Source organism: Alosa pseudoharengus, unplaced genomic scaffold (assembly GCF_046254945.1).
Source record: "Alosa pseudoharengus isolate Yale_2024_CS ecotype anadromous, Long Island Sound unplaced genomic scaffold, YU_APseudo_1.1 YU_APseudo_1.1_scf_12, whole genome shotgun sequence".
Lineage (NCBI taxonomy): Eukaryota > Metazoa > Chordata > Actinopteri > Clupeiformes > Clupeidae > Alosa > Alosa pseudoharengus.
In genome coordinates, this window is record NW_027468587.1 from 36,725,418 (window position 1) to 36,749,762 (window position 24,345).

At 45.8% G+C, this 24,345-nt stretch overlaps 2 protein-coding genes across 3 annotated transcripts; both read left to right on the plus strand.

The window, feature by feature from the left end:
• Positions 1-56: 56 nt before the first annotated feature.
• Positions 57-2,591, plus strand: rbm12ba (RNA binding motif protein 12Ba). Its single transcript, XM_076281168.1, has 2 exons — positions 57-168; positions 404-2,591. The coding sequence occupies exon 2, from the start codon at positions 417-419 to the stop codon at positions 1,998-2,000; it is 1,584 nt and encodes a 527-aa protein (XP_076137283.1). The 5' UTR covers positions 57-168; positions 404-416; the 3' UTR covers positions 2,001-2,591.
• Positions 2,592-5,952: 3,361 nt separating this feature from the next.
• On the plus strand, positions 5,953-23,795 carry tex10 (testis expressed 10). Of its 2 annotated transcripts, none has more exons than XM_076281171.1 (16): positions 5,953-6,060; positions 6,590-6,791; positions 6,922-7,442; positions 7,561-7,761; positions 10,585-10,816; positions 11,221-11,324; positions 11,927-12,195; positions 12,292-12,415; positions 13,527-13,696; positions 15,215-15,392; positions 17,893-17,981; positions 18,323-18,456; positions 22,148-22,228; positions 22,443-22,612; positions 23,207-23,417; positions 23,511-23,795. In XM_076281171.1, exons 2-16 carry the CDS (start codon positions 6,615-6,617, stop codon positions 23,604-23,606), a joined length of 2,757 nt encoding a protein of 918 aa, XP_076137286.1. In that variant the 5' UTR covers positions 5,953-6,060; positions 6,590-6,614; the 3' UTR covers positions 23,607-23,795. The 2 variants fall into 2 exon arrangements, with proteins under 2 accessions (XP_076137286.1, XP_076137285.1); XM_076281170.1 differs by having other exon boundaries at positions 5,967-6,121.
• The last annotated feature ends 550 nt before the right edge of the window (positions 23,796-24,345 follow it).

Genomic DNA, 24,345 nt, shown 5'->3' on the forward strand with positions numbered 1-24,345 from the left:
TGCCTCTACTATCTACCCCTCCCACCAACGCATACTCACATGCCCTGCGGTTTTCCTCAGAGAGCTGACAGTCACGCATAAGGGACGGTGCTTGCTTTAGTTAAATAAATAAAGTATTTAGCCGTTACAAAGTTAGTTAAATTGTGTATATGTGCACTTGGAAAGTTGGTAAGTTTAGTGTTCAAGGTCATATCAGATAATGTCTAATAAGGGGGCTCTGGTCATATCGAGAAGTAGGCTAATTTACTGGCTAAACCTTTGTTCAAAAGCCATGCGTGCTAGTCATTGTTTTCTTTCTGGAAGTGAAGACATGGATTTGATTAGACCTACTGTATTAGGTTTGTGTTGTTTGTTTTATGTTTACTTATGGTCTAACTCTGAATATTCTGTTTTCCCGCTGTAGGTACGTTCCATCCATGGCCATCGTGCTGCGTCTGCAGGGTCTAACCTTTGAGGCTGAAGCTGACGATATTCGCGAATTTTTTCATGGTTTATGGATTCCCCAGGGTGCTGTCCACATCACAGGAGGGGATCTGGGAGAGGCCTTTATCATATTTTCTTCAGAACAAGATGGCCAACTTGCCATGAGAAGATCTGGAAATGTTCTGAAGGGATCACATGTGACACTGCATATCAGCAGTCCAGCAGAATTGAAGGAAAAACTGGTTTTGAGCCTAAAGCAAGATTCTACAAAACTCAAAGATTCCCCTGAAACCCAGTCAGTGGACTCTACCAAACAACCTTATGAAAAAGTGGAACCTCTGAGCAATAGTCAGCCGGATGCCACAACATTGCTGCTAGCCCTGTATATTGCTCTTAATAATGGAATGGAAACGAAAACACAAACAACATCCACTAAAGAGGATCCCAATAGCAGCAAACCTCTTATACATTTGCAGACAACTCAAACCAGTCATTCACCATCACCAACAGCTCTTAGTCCATCACTATCAACGACTGATAGTGACAAAGTGGAAAAGGAACAGTTGAAAATGGAAGCATCAGTCTGTAATCCTGGTTACTTGCGTCTATATGGGCTGCCACACACTATCACTAAAGCTGAAATCAGGCATTTTCTCCATGGCCTCTGTGTTCAACAGGCGCTTGTGAATGTCCGCTTGGGGGAACGCCGTGGTTGTCTGGTTAAGGTAGCCAGCGAGGACGAGGTGGAGGTAGGGCTGCAGAGGAATGGGAAAACCTTTCGTACCTTTCCTGTGGAGATCAAGAAAGCCACAGTGAAGCAGTGGACCTACGCCACAATGAAACCCAAGGGCTCCCCACAGCAGATCCAAACAGTCACTTTGTCACCAGAAGTACACCTGGATCAAAAAGAAGCATGCATTTCAACACGTAAAAGACCTCACTCTGGAGATCAGTTCCCAAAGACTTTCAAAAAGAAGCGCGAAGAATATTACATAATGGTAAGGAACCTCCAGCCCAGCATGAATAAGACGGCAATAAAAACCCTTTTGGGCTGTTCCCATCTTCCAAACAGCAAGGTCCAGCACTTGCTTGATAAAAACCTCATGCGCACCAGTACAGCTTTTGTTGCTTTTGATCGGGTGGAGGATTATGTGTCTGCCATGAACCTCAGCGGCAGTCGCTTTGGAACACTGGTTCTGGATGTGTCATCTATCACCAGAGAAAAGATGATGTCCCAGTTGTGCTCAAACAGGAAAATGATGGATAAACCAAAACAGCCGCACTCTGGCTTAAGTAAAACCTGTGTATACGTGAGAAACTTACCTGCAGATGTGTCATTGGTGCAAGTCCAGGATATTTTTCAGCAGTTTCTTGTGGCGAAGGAGGATGTAACGTTGCTAAGAGATAAGAAGGGGAACGGTCTTGGTGAGGCTGTCATGTTATTTGGTACCGAGGCCACTGCTAGGGAAACCCTTTCTCTCCACAGGGGCCGCTTTCTTGGAAACGAAATTCTGCTCACCCTCATCACCCCTCAACAGCGGGGCAGCATGTTATCAGGGCAGTCGCTTAATGATTGATATCATTTCATGGTGAAATGTGGGCACAAACATGCTTTATCTGCAGTGGTAACATTAAATGTTAGCACTAATCAAGTCAGCACCTAAAACACAAAGCAGCTTTACCCCTCGTGTTTATAAAGAATGTATCAGATTTGTTAGGTCTGCAGGCAAATGCACTGTTTAATTTTTGTTCGAAATGACTGAAAATCCCAAAGACATGAAACTTTAAGTTATTTTTTATTTTTATTTTATATTATATATTGCTCACACCTCTTTAAATGTGGACTACAGCACCAGCAGCATTTGTACTATTAGCTGAATGGTATAAGATATACGGAAAGCCCATGGCACTGGCACTATCTATGGCACCATGGAAAGTTCTTATCCAGTGGCAAGAGAGCATAATGTCTTGGGAATGTATCCACTACTACAGACTGATGCCTTATACTGTAGCTGCCAATGTGGATTGATGCTACAAAAGAATATAATTGGGTGGAAAAACATTTTACAAGTTGTATTTAGCCATACAGTTCTATATGTTTGTAAACTATTTTTGTTCATATATATTTTGTTGAGTTGTATGTTAGACAATAAAATGTTCGGAATGATTGTGCTTTGACAATATTGCCTTAGCCTACACCAAAACATCTTATGACATTTAAAGTATGAAGCAATGATCGAGAGGAGCTTTTTAAAAGCAAAATCAAATTGACAGAAAGGAAAATAAACACAACTCAATCTGTAATTTATCTTGTCTTCAATATAGGCCAGTTTAAAAGGCTGAATTAGCTCTTATACTGCTATTACTACTACTATAGGTACTACTGCAAATTAAAGTAGGCGAGAGCATTTATCATTGCTTTATCTGCAAAAATGGTATGATTTAAAGGAAAATTCCGGTATTTAGCACTTTGAGTCCCTTTTCTGGTTTGTTTTGGATGAACTAGAGTGGTGGACACCGAAATTTTGACGATTGGTCCTGTCTCGACTTTTCTGACTCGCCTTTGACTACTCAGTGGCTGCCAACATGCTAAAACAACCCTTAAACGTTCTTTTTCAAAACTGCAACTCACCTAGTGGTTAGTGGTGTATTCGTTGATTATTAAAATCGTTGATTATTAAAATCAAATATATCGGCGCAATGTATGATTTCCAGCCGTCTTATTTGCTATTGTGGAACTATTTTTTCAGACACCTCACAACCGCGTATAAACTTCCGCTTAATATTTGAACCTGAAGCAGACGATGCCGCAGTAATATCAACGTGCAATGAGTCTTCCAACAGAAATCAATGGGATTTTACAAAATGCCAAATAAAACATGACAGAAACAGACAGAACACCACTAACCACTCGGTGAGATGCACAGTTTTGAAAACGAACGTTGAGGGTTGTTTAGGACATGTTTGAGTATGCCTGTTGGCAGCCACTCTTGAGTAGTCAAAGGCGATTTAAAACGAGTCAGAAAAGTCGAGACGGGACCAATCGTCAAAATTTCGGTGTCCACCACTCTAGTTCATCCAAAACAAACCAAAAAAAAAACAAAAGTGCTAAATACCGGAATTTTCCTTTAACCCAAGGCGCGGCTGGTCCATTTGGACAGATGGGGCAGAGCCCTACCAAAGATTAGATTCCTCCACTAGAAAAAATAGATTCTAAATAAATGTTATTTGTGCATTCATTCATTCAGGGCTTACTGTAACATATTACTCCACACAAAGTTTGGTGGTACCCTAGACAGTTTTCAGAAATGGCCAGTGAGCAATGCATGCTGTAGCATTACAGAATTCATTCAAAATGTTTAGAAATTAGATTAGGTCATTTCTTGTTTATATCATATAATATCAAGTATATTAAGTTAACCCTGTTGTTTGCTGTCAATATAATACAAATGAAACATGAAAATGTTAGATTAGATGCCTCTAGCATTAGTGTGGAGTCAATCCCTTTAATCCTCTTTGATCTCAAAACTGTAATGCTTGTGGGAACGTGTGTTTTTTTGGGAACGTGTGTTTTTTGTCACTCTCTGGTCCAATGGATCTTTGGTTGACCCCAGCAGCCCCCAGATAACAGTTTCATGGTTATCTTGAGTGGTTAAGTGGGTGCTTCAACACTTTGGCTACTAGATCCAGCTCGCCTAGACAGACTCCTGCAGTGCTCATCTCTTCCAGTTCCTGTCAATTCTTTTACTCTTAACTATGCAAGGAAACTGAAGACTTTGTTGGAGATATGTGGAGAGTGAGAACATTCATTTCCCTTTAAAAGTAGAATTGCATTCTGGGCTCTTATATGAGAAATCCTGGAAATATTTTAAAAGTTTTAAGGTGAAAGCATGGTATTAATTATTTTTTTTCCTCTCATGATGCTGGCAGAATTTAAGTTTTTGAAGAGAGGATGAATGGAGCCATGTGCCAGGAAATTCAATTCAAATGTATTTGTAACATACAATTATACAGAGTAGTGAAATGCTTTATCCACTGTCTCCATGGCTGTGCAATGTGTAAATAGATAAGGAAATAACTAGGAAAAGAAGAAAGAACACACACACAAACACAATTTGTACCATTTCCTGTTGCCTACATACACTTCACCACATCCTGTGTTTCAAATCCAAAACTCACCTCTTGTCTCAAGACTTTGACGACTTTCTTCAACTTTTCTCAACTTTGACCCACTGTCATTTCTTCATACAATATAAAACAACATGAATTAGGCGTTACACATCTATATAATTTAAGGTTCTTTATTCAACATATATGTAGGCCTACATTATGATCTGCCAATTAACCCTTTTGTATTCTCCATTTCCAATTCAATTCATCCATCTAATTTAATTACAACCCACAAGCCAAGAGTCTGTGTGACATCATGTAGCCCATTTTAGGCTACTTTTACTAAGCATATCATATTTTTTATATTTTTTTCCACTATCAAAGGTTTGATTCAGCAGAAAGTAAGTGATTATCTCTGCCACTCTTTGGAAAATGTGTATTACAGTTTCTATCAGGGCTTACATTCACACTCTGACATCCAATTGCTACAGCTGGTTGGTATTAGCTTTTTGTAAGCAGATTATTGCTAAAACCCATTGTCCTGTTCATCTGGAGAGTAGTCACTGAAGTGCAGATGCTACTACACAGCGATAATATGTGCAAAATCGCCCAAAATCTTCAGTCACACAATTTCTGAAACATGTCAACAGCTGCAAAACTAATTCTCAGCCTTTGACCCAATTTTGAGTTTCATAAATCACACTTTGCAAAACACAATAATCTATCAGGAAGTAACTTGATGTCCTTCCTCATTGGATTTGATTAGGCTAGAGTTATAAAAAAAGAGGCATGAGCTTTGAAAATATCTGTAAGCAGCTGCCAGAGCCTGTCTGCTCACAATGTTGACTTCTAAAATCAACCAGAGACTTTCTAATGAGGAGACACAGCACTCAAAAAACCCTCCATAGAAATGCATGGGGCTAGTTTGTAACGCCAATATGTCCGTTACTACACATATCACACCCCTTCCTCGTCGACATGTGAATACATTGAGCCAATCATATGGTATGTTGTGAAGACATCTGCCAATCATGTGTTGTGATCTCGCAGCTGGAGCAAGATTGGTGTCGTGAAGCCTTGCGCACGCGCATTTCTGCCGAAATGGATGCCCGACGAGTGCCCAAAAAGCGTTGCCATATGGCCGCCGAGTGGAGGGACTTGCCTAAAAGGACTTTACCTCAACCGAGACTTCAGACGTTCCCTACGACACCACAAGGGGGAAAAAATAGGCGTTTTAATAGGGCTCTGGAAAAACTCTGATTAAATGGTAGAAAATACATTTGTGTCACTACACCTATTGCAGTTTGTTCAGAAGTGTTCACTGAAATGTGCATCCTTCAAGACCATGATCATGTTATGCCTAGCGTTATAGGTAATAAAAACATATAGTTACAGCGTGAATCTTAATCACAATAATGAATCATGAACCACCAACACATGCTGCTTCCAAGTTTGCAGCATGAGTTCAAGCAGGCAGACATTTGAACATCTATGTGTTTCAGGACCCGAGTTGGGAAACAACGCGAGGTATGTGTGAAGGCTAATAACAAATGTGCGTGCACTGAATGAAGATTAAAGACAAAATCCAGTTAAGTTGTCGTTTTCATAAAATCAAACCAACATTTTTCTTCTCGAATTGAAATTATTTCAGTTGAATTAAATCCATAGGTTTTGGTCACGTTTGGCTGGTTCGTCATAATAATCACTTGCTATCAGCCAGCTAGCTAACGCGATATAGTACTCCAGTTTTTGCAATACTGTATCCTAATACTACAATCCTACTATTTTACAATGAAATTCACTAATGGCGGCTATCAGTTGTAAATAAATCACGAGTTGGAAGATATGTTTCTGTTTTGGATTTTACGTATACTGAAGCTCTGTTTTCATTTCTGCTTAAACAAACGCTAACGTTAGCTGACGTTTCAACTTAAAGATTGACATTTTCGGAGTTTTATGGTATACTAACTATTGCATACCGGTGATGCTGGTGCAACCAGTAACAGTACAGCTACCGCAATTCACGTCTAAATGTCCCATACCACTACCATTATAGGGTCTAACGCTTGACGCGTGGGAAAATGACGAAAAGGAAACGTCAGGATGATTTCCAAAAAGTTAAACTGAAGGTGGGCAAGAAGAAACCAACCCCAGACAATGCAACCAATGTCAGTTTCCGATCAAAGGGTATCCATCTACCAGAGCAATTGAAGCGCGATGCGTCTGGTCCAACCACACATCGTCAGCTTGGTATTAAGGTAACATCTAATACGCTGTTTCTCTGCCTATTCTGAATTGTTACTTCAGCTTAAACCATTCCCTGTCCTTCCTTGCTCCATTAATGTCTCTTTCCTTGTCTGTTGTCACTCCAATCCATAATACCATTAGGAACTACTCTCCCAGCTCCACCACTACAGTGCCTCAGTGAAGCAGGGTGCATTGTGTGGCCTCCGTGAGCTGCTGACGTCTCACCCAGCACTGGTGGAGCAGCATCTCTCCGCTCTCCTGAGTGAGGTGGCCGCTGCGTTCACAGACAAAGATGGCAGCGTGCGCTCTGCTGCGCTGCGCCTGCTGCGCTTCGTGGCGCAGTGCGTGCCCAGCGAGCGCGTGGGCCCTTTCTTCCCACTGCTCAGCGCCCATCTGACCTGCGCCATGACACACATCCAGGCGAGCATTCAAGCGGACGCCATGCTGGTCCTCGACGTCTTGTTGGAGCATTACCCTGCTCTGCTGGCCCACAGACATGCACACCTGCTCACCAACTTCCTGGAGCTCATCTCCCGGCAGCGCCTCAGTGGAGGAGCCAAAGCCAATGAGAAAGCGGGAGCAGGGAAGGCTGGGTGGGCCCTGTCTGTCACACCCGACCGCGGTGTCACAGCTCAGCAGTGGAGACTCACGGTGCTGCTCAGGTGTGTGCGTGCGTGAGAGAGAATAAGAAATGACTGGTTTATTTGTTTATATGTATTGTATTATTATAATATGTAATATCTGATAGAAACGTTTGGTTCCTGTGCTGTTATGAGTTAGGCTGAGTCGATTCCTGCAGGCCGTGGTGGAGGAGAGGCCGGAGGAGGAGAGTGTGGTGTCGGTGGACAGAGAGGGCAGGGAGAAGGGAATAACAACTCCCCTCGAACTCAACTGGGATGACCACCCATTTGGCAAAGGAGGAATTCAGGTGTTTGAGAATTCTGGAGCCACGCCAACTCCTCATTCAACCTATCGACTCAGGTGAGTTGTTTGGTAGCAGTCAGTGAGACCCAGCTATGTTTAGGATGGCGCAGGATGACATAGAAGCAATAACTACATTGTCCATTTTGGTACAGTAAGGGCCAGAGGCTTTCACTGCAACGGAAAGAATTTGAGTCTGACTGTCAGGCTATAATAATTGAGTGAAACAGCCATTCAAATTACACTCCTTCCTTCCTTCCATGTTCATGAAGAGATGTGATTGGTTGGAATTGTTTATGGCTTGCTCTGAGTCATGAATTTTTTTGAGCATACACACTGAGCAGACAGTCAGAAGATGGTGATGAATTTGATTAAAAATGATTGGATTTGAATGGTAGACTAAAACTTTAAGTGATTGATTGAAATCTTGAATCGCTTTAGCATCATCATATCTAGGTGAATTCACTTCTGAGCTATATCTATATTTTTCATTAGCAAAAAAGGGGTACACAACCTTACTCAGACCCATCCAGACATTTCACAGCTCAGCTCCTACAGTTGAGGGATCATTCAACTGTACACTATGAGGGAAATGATTTCCCTAATATTTCACCAATGACCCTCAAGGCTAGATTAATACTGGAACAGCTTGGTATGAGTCTTTAGGTTGTAGAATTATATTTGAGAAATTAATCGTGGAGAAACATTAAGATCACTACAAATTGTATCTGCTTTATTGATGGTTTTTGATGGCTTAGTAAGTCCTTGTCAATCGTTCACACAGTCAGCCGTCTGCGGCTGTGTCTGGCCCCCCGAAACCTCCTCCTAGGGGACGGTGGCTTTGTGGTTCTCTCTGGCACTCCACAAATTGGCTTCCCGCTTGGCCTCCTCCTTCCTGTCTCCAACCTCTGGCCTCAAGACTCTCTCCCTTTCTCGTTTGTCTTTCAGGCCTTCTGAAGCTAAACATAATGGGGGAACAATTTATTAAAATTCAATGCATTTTGATGTTTTAAATGTGAGCATACTTTTTACATAGCCCACTTATTGCTCCGAGCTCATGTCGATTCTGGTGATGCTTGGCAACTTCTTACACTCAATAAGAGCAGATGTCTTCTACTCACCCAGAGTCGAGTCCACTTAACTAGGAGACTGTCGAGCACAGCTTTCACATCGTCATCCCTCTGTTCATTTCTCTGAGAGTCTTCCAAGTCTTTGTCCAAGAATGCATCAAGGCCATGAAGAAAATTTAGAACGTCTTCTGGGATCTCCATGGGCAGAGTTAGTCCTTCTGCCCTCTCCCTAGCCCTCTTGTCCAGGCCAGTTCTGCCGTCCTCGACCTGCTTCAGCTACTTTATTAGGAGCTTTTGGAGTTCCTTTTTGGTCGTTTTGTTTTTATTTTTATTTTCATCCATGTCTTGTTCATGTCCGTCAACGTTAACCCCCAAAGCCTCCAGCTCTCTCTTTAGCTCCTCCAGTCTGTATTTTTTCACGCGCTTCTTAATGGCTCTATCTGAACTGTGCTCATCCTGCCGTGCTGCTAGGCAGCAGGCTAAGAACTAGCAGAACCACATTCAAATCAGATCACCAGAAATCAAAGTCCGGAAATCAATTTATCAACAAATCTGAAACCAGCCAACTTCTACACAAACTCAAGAAAGATTTTACAAAAGTTCCAGTTTACCCTGTGCTATGTGTGTCTGACATTCTGATGTTGCCTAGCCACCATTGTGATTGTTAACGGAATGGTATGATACAAGACTGTTGTTACCAGTTAAATGCATCATTCAATGGAATCTTTATGAAAGGTGGTAAATAATGACAAAAAGAGTTATTATTTTCAGTTACACGCTCCGCTTAAATTTAGATATTTGACATTAATAAATGAGTCAACTATCCAAATATTTATATGTTGCACTGATATTTGGCCACACACATCTACACCAAGATGAGCTGAAAAAGTTGTACTCATAATATCTGTTCTGGGTTGGCAGGTCTGGAATGCTTTGTCCATAAAATCTGTCAAGGTTGTCCAGGTTTCTTTTTTGTTACTTGAATTGTGGGCTTAAGGTCAGTGGAACAAAGAAGGTCATAACACATGCTTCATCACACTGCAGATGCAATGCTAAAGTTGGAATGTCTCTACCTGTAGACTGACACCTGAATCTTAGAAGGGAACTTTTCTTTCTTAACAGAAAAGGAAATTATTTTCATACTGATCGCAATACTAAAGTTGAAATGTCTGCACCTGTAGACTGAGACCCAATAAAGGGATATTGATTGCATATCCTGATTGTTTGAATGTGCATACAGTATATGCGGGGCAGTAGTGTAGTGGTTAAAGCAACACCAAAGAGTTTTTTGTACCTTAAAATAATGTTTCCAAAATCGTTTCAGTGGTTCATCAACTCGTAACAGGGTGAACGGCAATTCTGCATTCGCTTCGCGGCCCTCTATCGGCTATAACCGCACTATGTAAGTTTGCCAGATCGGGTAGCGGATCTGTAGTTCGATGGAATGAGACATAAGAAACATAAGAAATTGCATCTGATGTCGCAATACATCGTACTTTTATAAGTCATGCAAAATATTCTACCTTGTCTGTGGACATCGTTATTTGCAAAGCCGGTGCTGGATAAACAAATAGCGTGCGTGCGACAGAGGGAAAGTTCTTTGGTGTTGCTTTAAGGAGCTGGGCTAGCGTGCAGTAGCCTGAAAGTGGTGGGTTCAATTCCTGGCTTCCACCGTTGTGGCCTTGAGCAAGGCACTTAGCCCCAAGTTGCTCCGGGGACAAAAATATAGCTGACATATGTAAATCATTTTGGACCACAGTGTCTGCTAAATTAATTGAATAAATGTAAGTGTATGTGCTGGTGTGTGCTGTAGGCCCGATGTGGATAAAGGTGTTGGAGTGGGAGAGGAGCTGAGCTCTGTGGAGAGGGTGCGGGGCTTTGCCGAGACGCTGGTGCCCTTGCTGCTGGAGGTGTGGGTGGAGACGCTCGGCACCGACAACGGACACCTGCTCTCTGGGGACGCTATGGTGCTCATGCTGCAGATCCTCACCATCCTGCAGCTCCTCAGGCGCCTGACTCCACAGCACCACCAACAGGAAGAACTGGTCAGTGCACTGTCAGTGACCACAAGGAGCTTGGTGTAAAGAGGGGGCTGTTAGTTAGTTAGTTAGTTAGTTAGTTAGTTAGTTAGTTAGTTAGTTAGTTAGTTAGTTAGTGTTACTTGAGGATTTAGGTCAAAATACTCTTCCATCCAAAATTCTGTCCCTCAGTTTTGGAACTGAAATAGCGTTATTCTCATAAGCAAATCAGACACTCCTCCTCATGTACTGCAGCCTGTGCTTACTTATTCGCTTACAACTTTAACTTCAGCTGACCCTTGAAACATTTAGAATATTTCTATGCAGTATGCCTTGTGATTGTGACATTCTTGAGTATACTACACATTTGTGGATTGCGGAGCCTGATCCATAGGCTCTCAAAAGTACATTTTGATTTTGTGTGTCTGTAGGACATATGGCTGCGTAACACCTATCTCAGTGACTTCAAGCTCTACTTCATGAAGAACTTCCCCTACGGCCAGCTGGACACACCGTCCCCCCGCCACAAGAAGAGGTGAGGAAATGTGCAGTCATGCCGGTAGATGCCGGTAATCCTGTTTACTCCGAAAACATAATCTCCTCGGTGGAAGTGATCGAGAAATATGCAATAGGGGCCTTTTGTCAAATGAAATGGTATTTAATTGCAATTTGGGAGTAAAAAAACACATTTTATGTCAGTTCATTTGCACAAGAGTGTAGTTGTAAGCATGTAGTGCTATGTATAAAGCGGACTGCACACTGGCGCCAACCTAAGTGTGGTGACGCATTCTGTCACTTGACCCCTCACATTGGCCCCGAAATCTTCAAGGCAAGCGTTCCATAACATTTTATTTAGCGGCGCAGACAGAATTAGCATTGAATTGTAATTAGTACAGTGTTTTTTTTTGTTATGTGGTGTTGTATGTTACTATCAACAGTAGCTTTGGCAACACTGTTCCCATGCAGTCATGCTAATAAAGCAGCTTTGAATTGGACCGTGAAATGGCTTGGTGCTGGTGAGCAGGGTTGTATCCAAAACAATGGAATGTAAGTAATTGAACGTTGGAAGCGCCGTTGCAGGTGGGCGCCAGTGTGCGGTCAGCTTATGTACAGTATGTGGCCTGTCCTCTCTCCCAGCTCCCACAGGAACCGGCAGCAGGCGCTGGCTGGTGCGGGCAGTGCGGCTAGCGTGGAGCCCCTGGCGCTGAACGTGACGCTGTGCCAGGTGATGGTGACGCTCAGCCACAGGGGGCCCGGGCAGCCCGAGGGCCAGGACGCCGACTGGCTCGGCCCGATCCGCAGCTTTGTGCGGGAGACGCTGACCGCCGGCAGCAGGCTGAGCAGCAAGCAGCTGGGAGCCCTGCTGGAGGTGGTGCGGAGACTGGTGGTCAGCCAGAGAGGCCGAGGTGAGGCCAGCACGAGTGTGGACACACAGAGAGCTTACAACGGAAAAGTCAGTGCAGGTCCTCATTTTGTGTGTGTGTGTGTGTGTGTGTTGGCAGCTGTCTCTGAGGACCTCCTCCAGGCGGTGTATACTCAATACCAGCAGAGGAACCTGACCATGCCAGTGCGGCTCATGCTGCTACGCTTCTTCAGTCAGCTCTACCTAAAGGAACGCCTCAACAGGTACACACACACACTCACATGCAGCTAAGATGTTCTTCATATAAAACCGGTAAGCAAGTTTCTCCTTTTTTTAAGTATATTTTTGGGGGCTTTTTGCCTTTGTTTGGATAGTGAGAGACTGACAGGAAATGACTGGGAGAGACAGACAGGGTGGGATCTGCAAATGACCCGGGTCAGACTTGAACCCGGGTCTCCGTGGACACTTAGTATAAGTATAAGTATATATACTCTTTTGATCCTGTAAGGGAAATTTGGTCTCTGCATTTATCCCAATCCGTGAATTAGGGAAACACACTCAGCACACAGTGAACACACAGTGAGGTGAAGCACACACTAATCCCGGCGCAGTGAGCTGCCTGCTACAGCAGCGCTCGGGGAGCAGTGAGGGGGTTAGGTGCCTTGCTCAAGGGCACTTTCAGCTGTGCCTACTGGTCGGGGTTCGAACCGGCAACCCTCCGGTTACAAGTCTAAAGCCCTAACCAGTAGGCCACGGCTGCCCCACTTGGACCCGTATATGGTACAGACGCTGTAGCCAGTTGCGCCTCGCTGTAGGAGTAAGATCCTCACACTCTCTGTCTCTGTAGGAGTAAGATCCTCACACTCACACTCTCTCTCTTTCTCTCTCTCTCTCTCTCTCTCTCTCTCTCTCTCCCCCCATCTCTCTGTAGGAGTAAGATCGTCACGCTCTCTCTCTCTCTCTCCCTCTCCCCATCTCTCTGTAGGAGTAAGATCCTCACACTCTCTCACTCTCTCTCTCCCCATCTCTCTGTAGGAGTAAGATCCTCACGCTCTCTCTCTCTCTCTCTCTCTCTCTCTCTCTCTCCCCATCTCTCTGTAGGAGTAAGATCCTCACGCTCTCTCTCTCTCTCTCTCTCTCGCTCTCTCTCTCTCTCCCCCCATCTCTGTAGGAGTAAGATCCTCTCTCTCTCTCTCTCTCTCTCTCCCCCCCCATCTCTCTGTAGGAGTAAGATCCTCACGCTCTCTCTCTCTCTCTCTCCCCCCCCATCTCTCTGTAGGAGTAAGATCCTCACGCTCTCTCTCTCTCTCTCTCCCCCCCATCTCTCTGTAGGAGTAAGATCCTCACGCTCCCTCTCTCCCCATCTCTCTATAGGAGTAAGATCCTGACTCGCTGGCTAGCTGCTCTTCCTGTCCAGTTGGTGCAGCTGGGCTCCAGGAACCCTCAGCTGTCTGCGCAGATCCTGCAGACGCTGCAGCACGCGGCTGCCTGGAAGAACAAGGAGCTGCTCAACAGCCTGCTGACGCATGCGTGCAGCCTGTACGGTGAGCCCCGCGGCACTCCTCACTCCTCTCCTTCACATGTGGATCAGAGAGAGGGGCATGGACCGAAGGGGTTAACAAGCACTAAAGACTGAGATTTGGCCAACCTTTTCAGCACATAGATAGTTAGTCTGCCTGTGTCAATGCTACAGGGTTGCTACATACTCTTTTAACCAGTCACTATTCTTGACCACCACTCATCTGAGACTACTTTCTGACCCCAGGCAAAGGTCATTATGGATGACACCTCCTTCAGGTCACCCAGAAAACGGCCATTATTGAAGTATCCTAATAGCATTTAAGTTCCTTAATGCTCTAATTCTCAATGAAGTTCTGTAATTCATACTTTGGTAACTTGTTTACAGGTCATCAAATTAAATGACGGGCCCTGTGGTGTGTGTGTGTGTGTGTGTGTGTGTGTGTGTGTGTGTGTGTTATGTCCGTTGCGTTGCCATGGCGCTGGTCTGGCGGAGCGTACACTGCTGGCTGGGGGCCTTGTTCTCTAGAGCCCTGTCTCAGGACCTCTGTTTGGACGCGAGTGAGCCGCTGTGCGGCCGTGTCTTGTGAGAGCCGGTATTGTGTGTGGTGTGCCGCTCCGCAGACTCTGAGGAGGAAGAGGGAGAGTGAAAGAAGAGACTCCGGAGTGTTTTATTTCAGTACCACAGTTGTCTCTTTGTGTGTGTGAGGGCTGCTGACATCAGCAGAGTGCGTCAGTGGCTAATAATGTCTCTATCTGTGATCACACACACACACTGGCGCACACACACACACGCCACACACACACACACTGGCGCACACACACGCACGCACGCACGCACACACACTCATTCACTGATATGCAGTTCATTATCACGCATACTTTACAAACAGCATGCATATGCACGCATCATTCAGCTCAGAGAGCCTGGAGTTGAACTAATATTGCATTTCACCCAGACGCATCGCCCATGCACTGGCCTCAGCACTCAGACTCTGACTCACAGTGACATGCATCAGTAATATCCCAACCGTCTCCATCAACACGTAATCCACACACATTCTAAAGGAATGCTTCCCCTCTGCTTTTCCAGGCTCCTCGGGTGGCTCAGGGTAGCCCATGGGGAGACCAATAGCTCAGGCCCACTGACCCCATGCTCTGATTGGCTGATGTGCAACTCATCGTCCCCCCTGAACGGACTCATGGTCCGTTCAATGATCAAAAGGCCCCATTTGCGCTGAAAACAGGGACGCCTTGCTTTATGTATTCATAAAGTCTGCAGTGCTTAAAATGTAGCCCTGCAATACTTCACGTTGACCAACAGATGGAGGCCTTTACCCATTTTAGGTGGCACTGTAGCCCATGTCCTGGTGCTTACCTGTGATTGTGCCGTCCGTTTGTGTGGTAGTGGTTGGAGAGGTTGGCCATGTGTGAAGGGCTCTATGTACTGTTGTAAATTAGCATTAGCTGTAAACACTATGCTACTTGCATCAGATAGCTGTTAAGTACTTAATGACTGACTGCATGACTGACTGCATGTGCAGACCCGCAGGAGGGCTGTGTGGTGGTGTTGCCGCTGGACTCCCAGCAGCGGCTGGTGCAGATGCTCTACTTCCTGCCCGCCTGCCCCCCTGAGCTGCTGTCCTGCCTCAGCCGAGTGTGCAACACGGGCCGCGTGTCCGCCGGACTGGCCGCCACGCTCATCCGCATCATACACCTGAGGTACGTACATGCACCCCACACACACACACACCACTGCTACACACACACACACACACACAACACTGCTACACACACACACACACACAACACTGCTACACACACACACACACACACACACAACACTGCTACACACACACACACACACACAACACTGCTACACACACACACACACAACACTGCTACACACACACACACAACACTGCTACACACACACACACAACACTGCTACACACACACACACACAAACACAACACTGCTACACACACACACACAACACTGCTACACACACACACACAACACTGCAACACACACACACACACACACACACAACACTGCAACACACACACACACACACACACACAACACTGGTACACACACACAACACTGGTACACACACACAACACTGCTACACACACACACACACAACACTGCTACACACACACACACACAACACTGCTACACACACAAACAACACTGCTACACTGCTCAGACTATGGCAAAGCCCATGGTGGGTGTTATTAAGACTAGTTAATTTGCTTAAAAAACAGGTTGTTGTCTATATTTTATAAATGGAGAGCAAACAGATATGGAGCACAAGAGGTCTTTAAGGTTAAGGCGTTTATTATTAAAGGTTAGGGCCAGCAAACAGTAACAGTCTGAGAAATAATTCAGCAGGGACCACCACTTGGTTTTGGAGTGGGTCAGTTCCTTACCCAGCAGATCACAATCCATGAGGAAACATTCAATTACCCGCAGCAAACCACACTATAAAGCTCAGTGAATTGGGAAGCACTTTCAAATCCTGCCCTGTCTCAGAGGATCACTATGAACACACACACACACTAGCCAGTCTAGCCAGAAAACTTTTAGCAGAATTAATGTGGCTTTCTGCTGATCGCACAGAACAAGACTTTATAAGCAGTAATGGGACACGACAACCAGAGTGGAGCGGAAGGTCTGTGTAGAGCAGGGCATGGTAGTCAGCAGACTCTTTGAGGCATCTGTTTCTGCCACATAATTCCACACATTCCTACAGGTCATGATTCATGCACTTCAAGATTTCAAAATCACCAATTTTGGCCACACCTTTTTCAACCTTAGGTAGACACACTGGTGTGTCTCAAAACCATGGCACATCAATTCCTCAGAAGCAGTGCACCTGTGTGTGTGTGTGTGTGTGTGTGTGTGTGTGTGTGTGTGTGTGTGTGTGTGTGTGTGTGTGTGTGTGTGTGTGTGTGTGTGTGTGTGTGTGTGTGTGTGTGTGTGTGTGTGTGTGTGTGTGTGTGTGTGTGTCTAGATGGGTGCGCCTGTCTGAAGTGTTTAGAATGCTTGTCTGTTGTCCGCGCAGACCGAGAGGAGACAGGCTCGGTGGAGTTTGCACTTATAATGAAATCAAACAATTTAGCCAATCACCATCACAAGCAGAGCTTCAGAGGCGGGACGGTTCTGCCACTTAGAGCTTATTGGCCGTGACCGGCAATGATTACCCGTGATTGGCCATAATGAGGTGGAACAAAGCGGCCAGTCAGGGAGAAGAACTGGACAGGGCAGAGGTCATTAAACACCTCAGTTATATGTCTGTGTTTAGGCACAGGGTAGCTGGACGTGAAAGAGTGTTTGGAAATGCTCCTGCGTTCTTGTGTGGATGTGTGTGCGTGTGTCTGTGTGTGTGCAAGAAAGTCTATTAACAACAGTGCAACACAAATCTTCGGTGTCCTCAAGTGCTACACACACACTCACACACACACTTTCTGAGAACAGCTAGTTTGCGTAGGGAGGAGTGTGATTGACACAATGTTCCAGTGTGAACGTCATTACATGCTGAGAGTCCCAGGGCTGTGTGTGTGTGTGGGGGTTTTTGCGCTTGTGTGTGTGTGCGCTGTCCCCAAAGAGGATGTGGGTTTGTTGTCTGTTGCCCAGAGTCATTATGGTGCTGCTTCATAGCCCTGTGTGAAGGGAAAGGGAATGGGGACAGTGTGTGTGTGTGCTAGTGGGGGGAGAACCGATAAAGTATAACTCTCAAATCTGAGTCTAGAAGCCTGTAGATGGCAGTGTTACATTTGAACAGAAACCTTTAGCTCTTTGCGCGCACGTGTGTGTGTGTGTGTGTGTGTGTGTGTGTGTGTGTGTGTGTGTGTGTGTGTGTGTGTGTGTGTGTGTGTGTGTGTGTGTGTGTGTGTGTAAGAGCGAGAGAAATCAGAATCTGGTTCATAACAGTCTGCTTTGGTCAGTTTTTTTTTTGGCAGTGACTTGAATGGAGTCTGTGTGTGGCGTGAGCAGGCCGGGGTCTGGGATGGGTGTGAGGTGTGCTCCAGCCTAACCCCAAATGCTCACACAAGCACCATGGCTGCACGTCACCACTAATGTGTGCCTATTTGTTAAAGATCACCCACACACGGAATATTCCGTCACCATGATCCTGGGAAGTGTGTGTTTGTGTGTGTGGGGGTGTAGAATTGTTCTTGTAATGAGTTAATGCACATGTGTGTGGGTTGGTCAGATCTTCTATAAGTGGATGGACGAGTAACTGGCAAGAAGCTGCTGTTCGGGATGTGGATTACCTTAGCTTCCTGTTCTCCACCCTCACAGGTACGCTTGTACTCATACACTCCCTCTATCTCTCTCTCTCTCTCTCACACACACTCACTCTCTCTCTCTCTCTCTCTCTCTCTCTCTTTTGGTGTAATGTGTTTGGTGTAGTGTGATTCACTTGATTTTTACTTTCCTTTGTCCTCTGTATCTACATTGTTTCTTTCTTTCTTTCTTTCTTTCTTTCTCACCCTCTCTCTCTCTCTCTCTCTCTCTCTTTTGGTGTAATGTGTTTGGTGTAGAGTGTGATTCACTTGATTCTTACTTTCCTTTGTCCTCTGTACTGTATCTATATTCTCTCTCTCTCTCTCTCTCTCTCTCTCTCTCTCTCTCTCTCTCAGGCTTCTCCTCTGATGAGCTGGCGGTGCTGCAGCAGGCTGATGAGGATGCCTTGTCTCCGCCCTCTCCTCTCTCCCCCTTCAGTGTCTACCCCACCCCCCTGGAGCAGTTCACACACCACTGGGACATCGTGGAGGTCAGTCAGTCTCCACCTTCCTCTCTCTGTCTCTATCTCTTTGTTGTTTGTTTCCTTCTTTCTTTCTCTCTCTTCTTCCTGTCTGTCTCCGGGCCTAATAGAGCTTGGATTAGGTAGTCCTTAATACCTTCAGTTAAAGGTTTACTCCAGGTTACAAGTTCACTTCCAAGAAAAAAAGTTTGTGAACCCCTGACCATTTTTTTTTATTAATCAATGTGGGGAGGGGATCGGGGGAACAACTTGACTTGAGACATATTCATATTTCAGGGTGCTATATGAATTAAGTTGAATTGAAAACATGCCACTGTACAGTCCACCAAAATATAGGACCAGATATGACTGAGGATGGACGTTGGTGCCATGACTTGGCACTGCTTTAATCTTTATGCAAATTACAGAGCTAAAATGGAGAAACAATGGCAAACATTGAAAAAAAAAAAAACTTTGCATGTTGGAATGGCCTGGTCAGAGTCTTAACCCCATCCTGTTGTGTGGACCGACCATTCTTAGACCCAAGTTTTACAGACTGGAAATATCTTTGATGTGAGAGGAAGTTTTGCAAGGGTTCACTTATTCTCGTCCTGTGGTCGGGATGTTCAAGCAATGCGAAAGGTCCCCTCTTTCCCGTGTGGGGCACAACCTGTTGATTGGCTAGAACGGCTCATTTCTCAGCCCGAGCCTCTAGCTTTGTCTTCCACTCACAGAGCCAGGGCAGTGTGAACGAAAACGGTGAGAGCACACTGACTAAACAGCTAGAGAGCCACAAAGAACCGTGTGCTCAATCTGACAAAACACGTTTTGGATAAGGCTTGCCGACTGTACCTCTTACCTCTTAATTAATGTAAAACTCTAGGTGAGAAACCCCCCAATATAACTCCAACATGGCATCACCAGTTTCACCACACCACCTCACACCACACCACCTCACACCACCTCACACCACACCACCTCACACCACACCACACCACCTCACACCACACCACCTCACACCTCACACCACACCACCTCACACCACCTCACACCACACCACCTCACACCACACCACCTCACACCACACCACCTCACACCTCACCACCTCACCTCACACCACACCACACCATACCACACCACACCACCCCACACCACCTCACCTCACCTCACCCCACCCCACACCACCACACCACACCACACCACACCACCTCACACCAGTGTCCGTCCCTCAGAGCACACCCTTACCCTTGCGGCCCTCGCTCCACAGCGCTCTCACACAGCTTTGGCTTTGAAGCAGCTTTTCCTGTGGAAGTTCACCTGGACAGTTGTAGAAACTTTGTCCCTCTATACAGCAGCACGCACGAGCGATCGCACGGAGGCCCCGTGGGGGCGGTGAGTCAGAGTGTGGCAGCTCCAGGGTGCACATTACCATTCCGGGCACCCTCTGCTTTTAGTTGTGCCCCTGGTTGAGGCCTGTGCGCACGGTGCAAGGGGGACCTAGTATCGCATCACGCCGGTCAAGCCATGCTCCATATTTTAGAGAGGGGCTAGTTATCAGAGCGCTAGCAGACTGACACACACACACACACATATTTCAATAAGAACTGGTTATCAGAGAGCTGGCGGACAGACGCTAATGCTAATGTTAGCCAGCGGACATGATCACACGCTGACATTTTACACGCAAATTAAAACCCAACAAAACGCTGGCCCCAGGCATGCGTGCACACACAGACACACACACACACACTCGGGCACACACACATAATTCTAATGCACACAAACAGCGTTAATTCAGCTGTACAATTACGTCCGGACTCTCATCTCTGTGTCCAAGTCAATCAGGCTGTCCTGGCGGGGAGATGGGATGGCATCTCCATGGTAACGGTGATGAGGGGGATAGAATGCCAGCAGGTGAGACTGATGGAGAATAATGGATCTTAATGAGGAAAAGGAGCAGGCTGCCTGTTTCACAGACACACACACACACACACACACACACACACACACACACACACACACACACACAGACAGTCCTTCTCACTTTAACATCACCCTAGGTGTCTTCTGTACCTACCAATGTTTTTGGTTTCAAGCATCAGATTTATAATCACCTATGAATTAGTCATTGGTGTTTAATATGTAGTCTTGGGCCAGTACCAAATCAGTCACAAAGAAGCAGCTTCACACTTCTGCTGGTTGCTGGCAATATGTGCATACATACACACACACACACACAAACACATACACACACACTCACACGAATACACACTCGGAATCCCCTTCAGTTATAAAATTGAAATCTAAAAATGAACGCATTTATAGTCAACATAACTGTACCTTACCTCACTGCAAATATGTATGGTTAAGTGAAGTTTATATATTTGTGTGTGTTGGTGTGTAAGTAGTTGAGGTGTAATCTGTGGTGTGTGTAATCCTTGTGCAATCTGTTTAATCTCATTCTAATCCCGTTATTCTGATTAATGCTGATAATAACCGTCCGTGAGTGACGTCCTCAGCCCCCTAATCACATCAAGCCTAATATAGTTAGACCTATTAGATTACACACACACACACACACACACACACACACACACACACACACACACACACACACACACACAGAAGTATTTATTGTTTGTGTGGTGAAAGTATTAAAGATTGGAGAGCGATGCCAGGTGTCAGCCTTCATTACCTCTGAGCTCTTTGTGGTCCTTTGTGTGATTTCCCCTCTTTTTCTCGTCTCAACTGAATGGGCAGTGGTGGGGAGGGTGCGTGCGTGCGTGCGTGTGCGTGCGTGCGTGTGTGTGTGAGCGTGTGAGCGGGGGTTGTCTTTGTTCCAACTGTCTGTGTGTGTGTGTGTGTGGAGGTGAGTGGCTGATACTAATCTTGATGTTTATTCTGATACATGCGTCTCCACGTCCCGTGATCTCCACATTCCTGTCTTGCGGAGCGCTGGCGTGCGTCTGCAGTGCCCGGTAAGGCCAGTCAGGGGTCATGTGTTTTGGAGCGCTGGGCCAGAGGTCAGCAGCGGCCCTCATGAGAGCACATGCGTTGTCCCTGACCCCTCCATATTAGTGTCGTTGGTAGTGCCCTTGCCTGTGGTTAACTGCGTGCCGAATGTTTTGTAGATAGCTCGTTTTTACTTCTTTTAGATGTTTTTTTTTGTCACAAGAGACGGATCCACTCCCGGTGGTGTTTATTCTTACACCATACAAACAGATAAAAGAAAGCAGACGAGTGTTTGGTGAGCTCAGTTAGAAACGCCCTCAGTTATGTCACGGCCATGTCCCCCGTGGCTAACTCCTGGCATGATGTGGAGCTTCCCCCGTTGCACTCTTTTTGCCTGTTTGGCCCTGAAGCCAAGCTCAGCTGACCTCATGGCAAGAAATCGGCTGCCACGCCTGTTTGCCTCGCTGAGATGGCAGAAGCTCTCCAGAGGCACGTCGCGCATATCCGGGATCTGCCTAACTGGAGACCATGCTGAGTGGACGGTCCAGCCGCAGTTTGCCCCCATCGCTTGCTGTCATATGAACTGGCTTCTGCTTGCTCTGTTGTGCAGGGCCAAAGCAGGACACTGCCAAACCTTCAACATGTGAAATTGATAGTGAATTTTGAGTGCAAATGTTTTGCTGCCCACAAAACGGAAGTATTGAACCATTTGGCCTGAGCTTTTGGCTCTTTCTCTCACCCATTCCCTGTCTTGTCTTGTCTCCAACAGGAAGTGTGCCACTGCTTATCCACTCTGGGCTCCAACACACAGTGCTTTGATATTCTCCAGAATGGCATCTGCAAGAACCTGGTAGGTGTGTGTGTGACTGTGTGTGAGTGTGTGTGTGAGTGTGTGTGTGAGTGTGTGTTTGTGTGAATGTGAGTGTGGTCTTCGCAAATTATATATGTATGAGTGCGGTACCTTGTTGTATGTGTTCATGAATGTGTGTGTGTGTGTGTGTGTGTGTGTGTATGTGTGTGTGTCACTGCTGGTTTGTGTATAGTGATCCTCCGATTGTGTGCAGGTGGGTTTGACCGTTCTGCCCGACGGTGTGTGTGCGGCTGTCCTGAGGGTGGTCGCCCGCCTACTGGATCTGAGTTTCCTGCCCAGCGACACACTTCTGCACTTCCTGTCTGACTGCTGTCTGAGCATGCTTAGTCTACTCCTGCAGCTGGAACACAGTGCACACAAAAGGTACACTCCCCCACACGCACACACACACACAGAAAGGCATACTCCCTCTCCTATGTTTCTTCTACACAAGGCTCACATGCCCTGTGGCGTAACCCCCACTGAAGCTCTGCACTATTATCATGTGAACATGTTTACTAGGACAGAATGGTTGACATAGAGCATTGAGTTTGCCAAATGCCTCCGTAAAAGCTTTGATATTTGCTACACTGCATATTTAGAGTTCACACTTCGTTAGAGTTCAATCAACAGGTCGTTACGCAAACATGTTGATGTAGCTTGAAGCAAGTGACTCATGCTTGCGTGTATTGTTGCTGATTGACATGTAAAATTGACCAGTTCATCAAAGAAAATCAGTAGCAGGTCAGTCCTGCATTTCGACTTTTCAGCTTGAATGGAGGCATCAAACCAGCAGGCACAGTGTGTTTGGGTGACCGTAAGCCTTGTCATTGTTGTCAGTGTCATTGTTGTCAGTGTCATTGTTGTCAGTGTCATTGTTTGGAACACTGTTTGTGTCTGGGGGGCGGGCCCGGCTGGGTGAAAGTGCTCTGATTGGCCGGGGCAGGTGTAACTCTGGGCACTGCTGTGTGCTGATAGGGAGGCGGTGTGGGGGGCGTGCCTGGCGGCGCTGAGCAGCGTGCCCCGGCTGCTGCGGCTCCTTCTGCAGTCGCTGCGCGTGTGCGACATGTGCGAGGAGGAGTTCCCGCAGCTGGCGCAGATCCTCTCGCTCCTCATGCAGCACACACACCTGCGCAACCACATGGTCGCCAACGCCTCGCTGCTGCAGCACATCATCCAGGAGCTCACGGTAAACACACAGACACCATATGAAAAGGTTTGTTTCAGTAGAGATGCTATTGATACCAGTTTTGCCAAATGTTGTGCTGTGTGTGCTTTGCAGCGGTACTGTGGAGGAGAGTCTCGTGAACAGTGGCTGACCGACCTGCTGTACTGCTACAGTGTCACACTGTCTGGTCACCGTGGTAACCTCTACTAAACCCCTCCCACCTCAGCAGAAGCCCTGCCCCCGTCATGACTTCTTCTCTTCTCCTCCCCATCCCCCATACACCTTGGTCTCCTTCACACTTGGTGTTTTTTCTTTGTTTTGTTTTGATACTTATTTCTTTTTTTTAAAAAAGGAAAAGTTTTTTTTTAACAAAATAAATGAATAAAAAAAATGAATGAACTGTGACCAAGTTATGTTCCAAAGAGTTTAAAGTATCATCATTTAGGTATTTAAACTATGTTTTGATTAAAACACCATACATTGCTTAACTTTTCATTTAAATAGTTAGGTCGGGTGGAGCTCTTAATTAATTTCTGATTGGGGGAGAGGCATCTCAGAGTGGGGGTACTACAGGACCTCCCCACTTGGACTGTTTAGCACTGTCTGCCACCATCACTCTGATGGGAATGTCCAATTCACTCAGAACAAGAGAGCATCGATTTCATAACGTCTCGTTTGACAGGAATTGCGAAAATGGAACAGGATGAATGTTACATTTAGCATGAGACATATAGACAAGCAAGTAGCTATAGAGCTGTAGCAGTTCCGTCTGAACCACAGCCATGGGTATGTCCTTACCAAGCCCACTCTCACTCATGCCATATTGCTTAACTACATATGTTGGAATCATGTACTTGTTCATCTGTCCCAAGCACCAGGATATTTACATGATCTATTCTGTCCTGTATATTCTGCCTAGCTGTCATATCTAGTAAACATCTTAGATTTA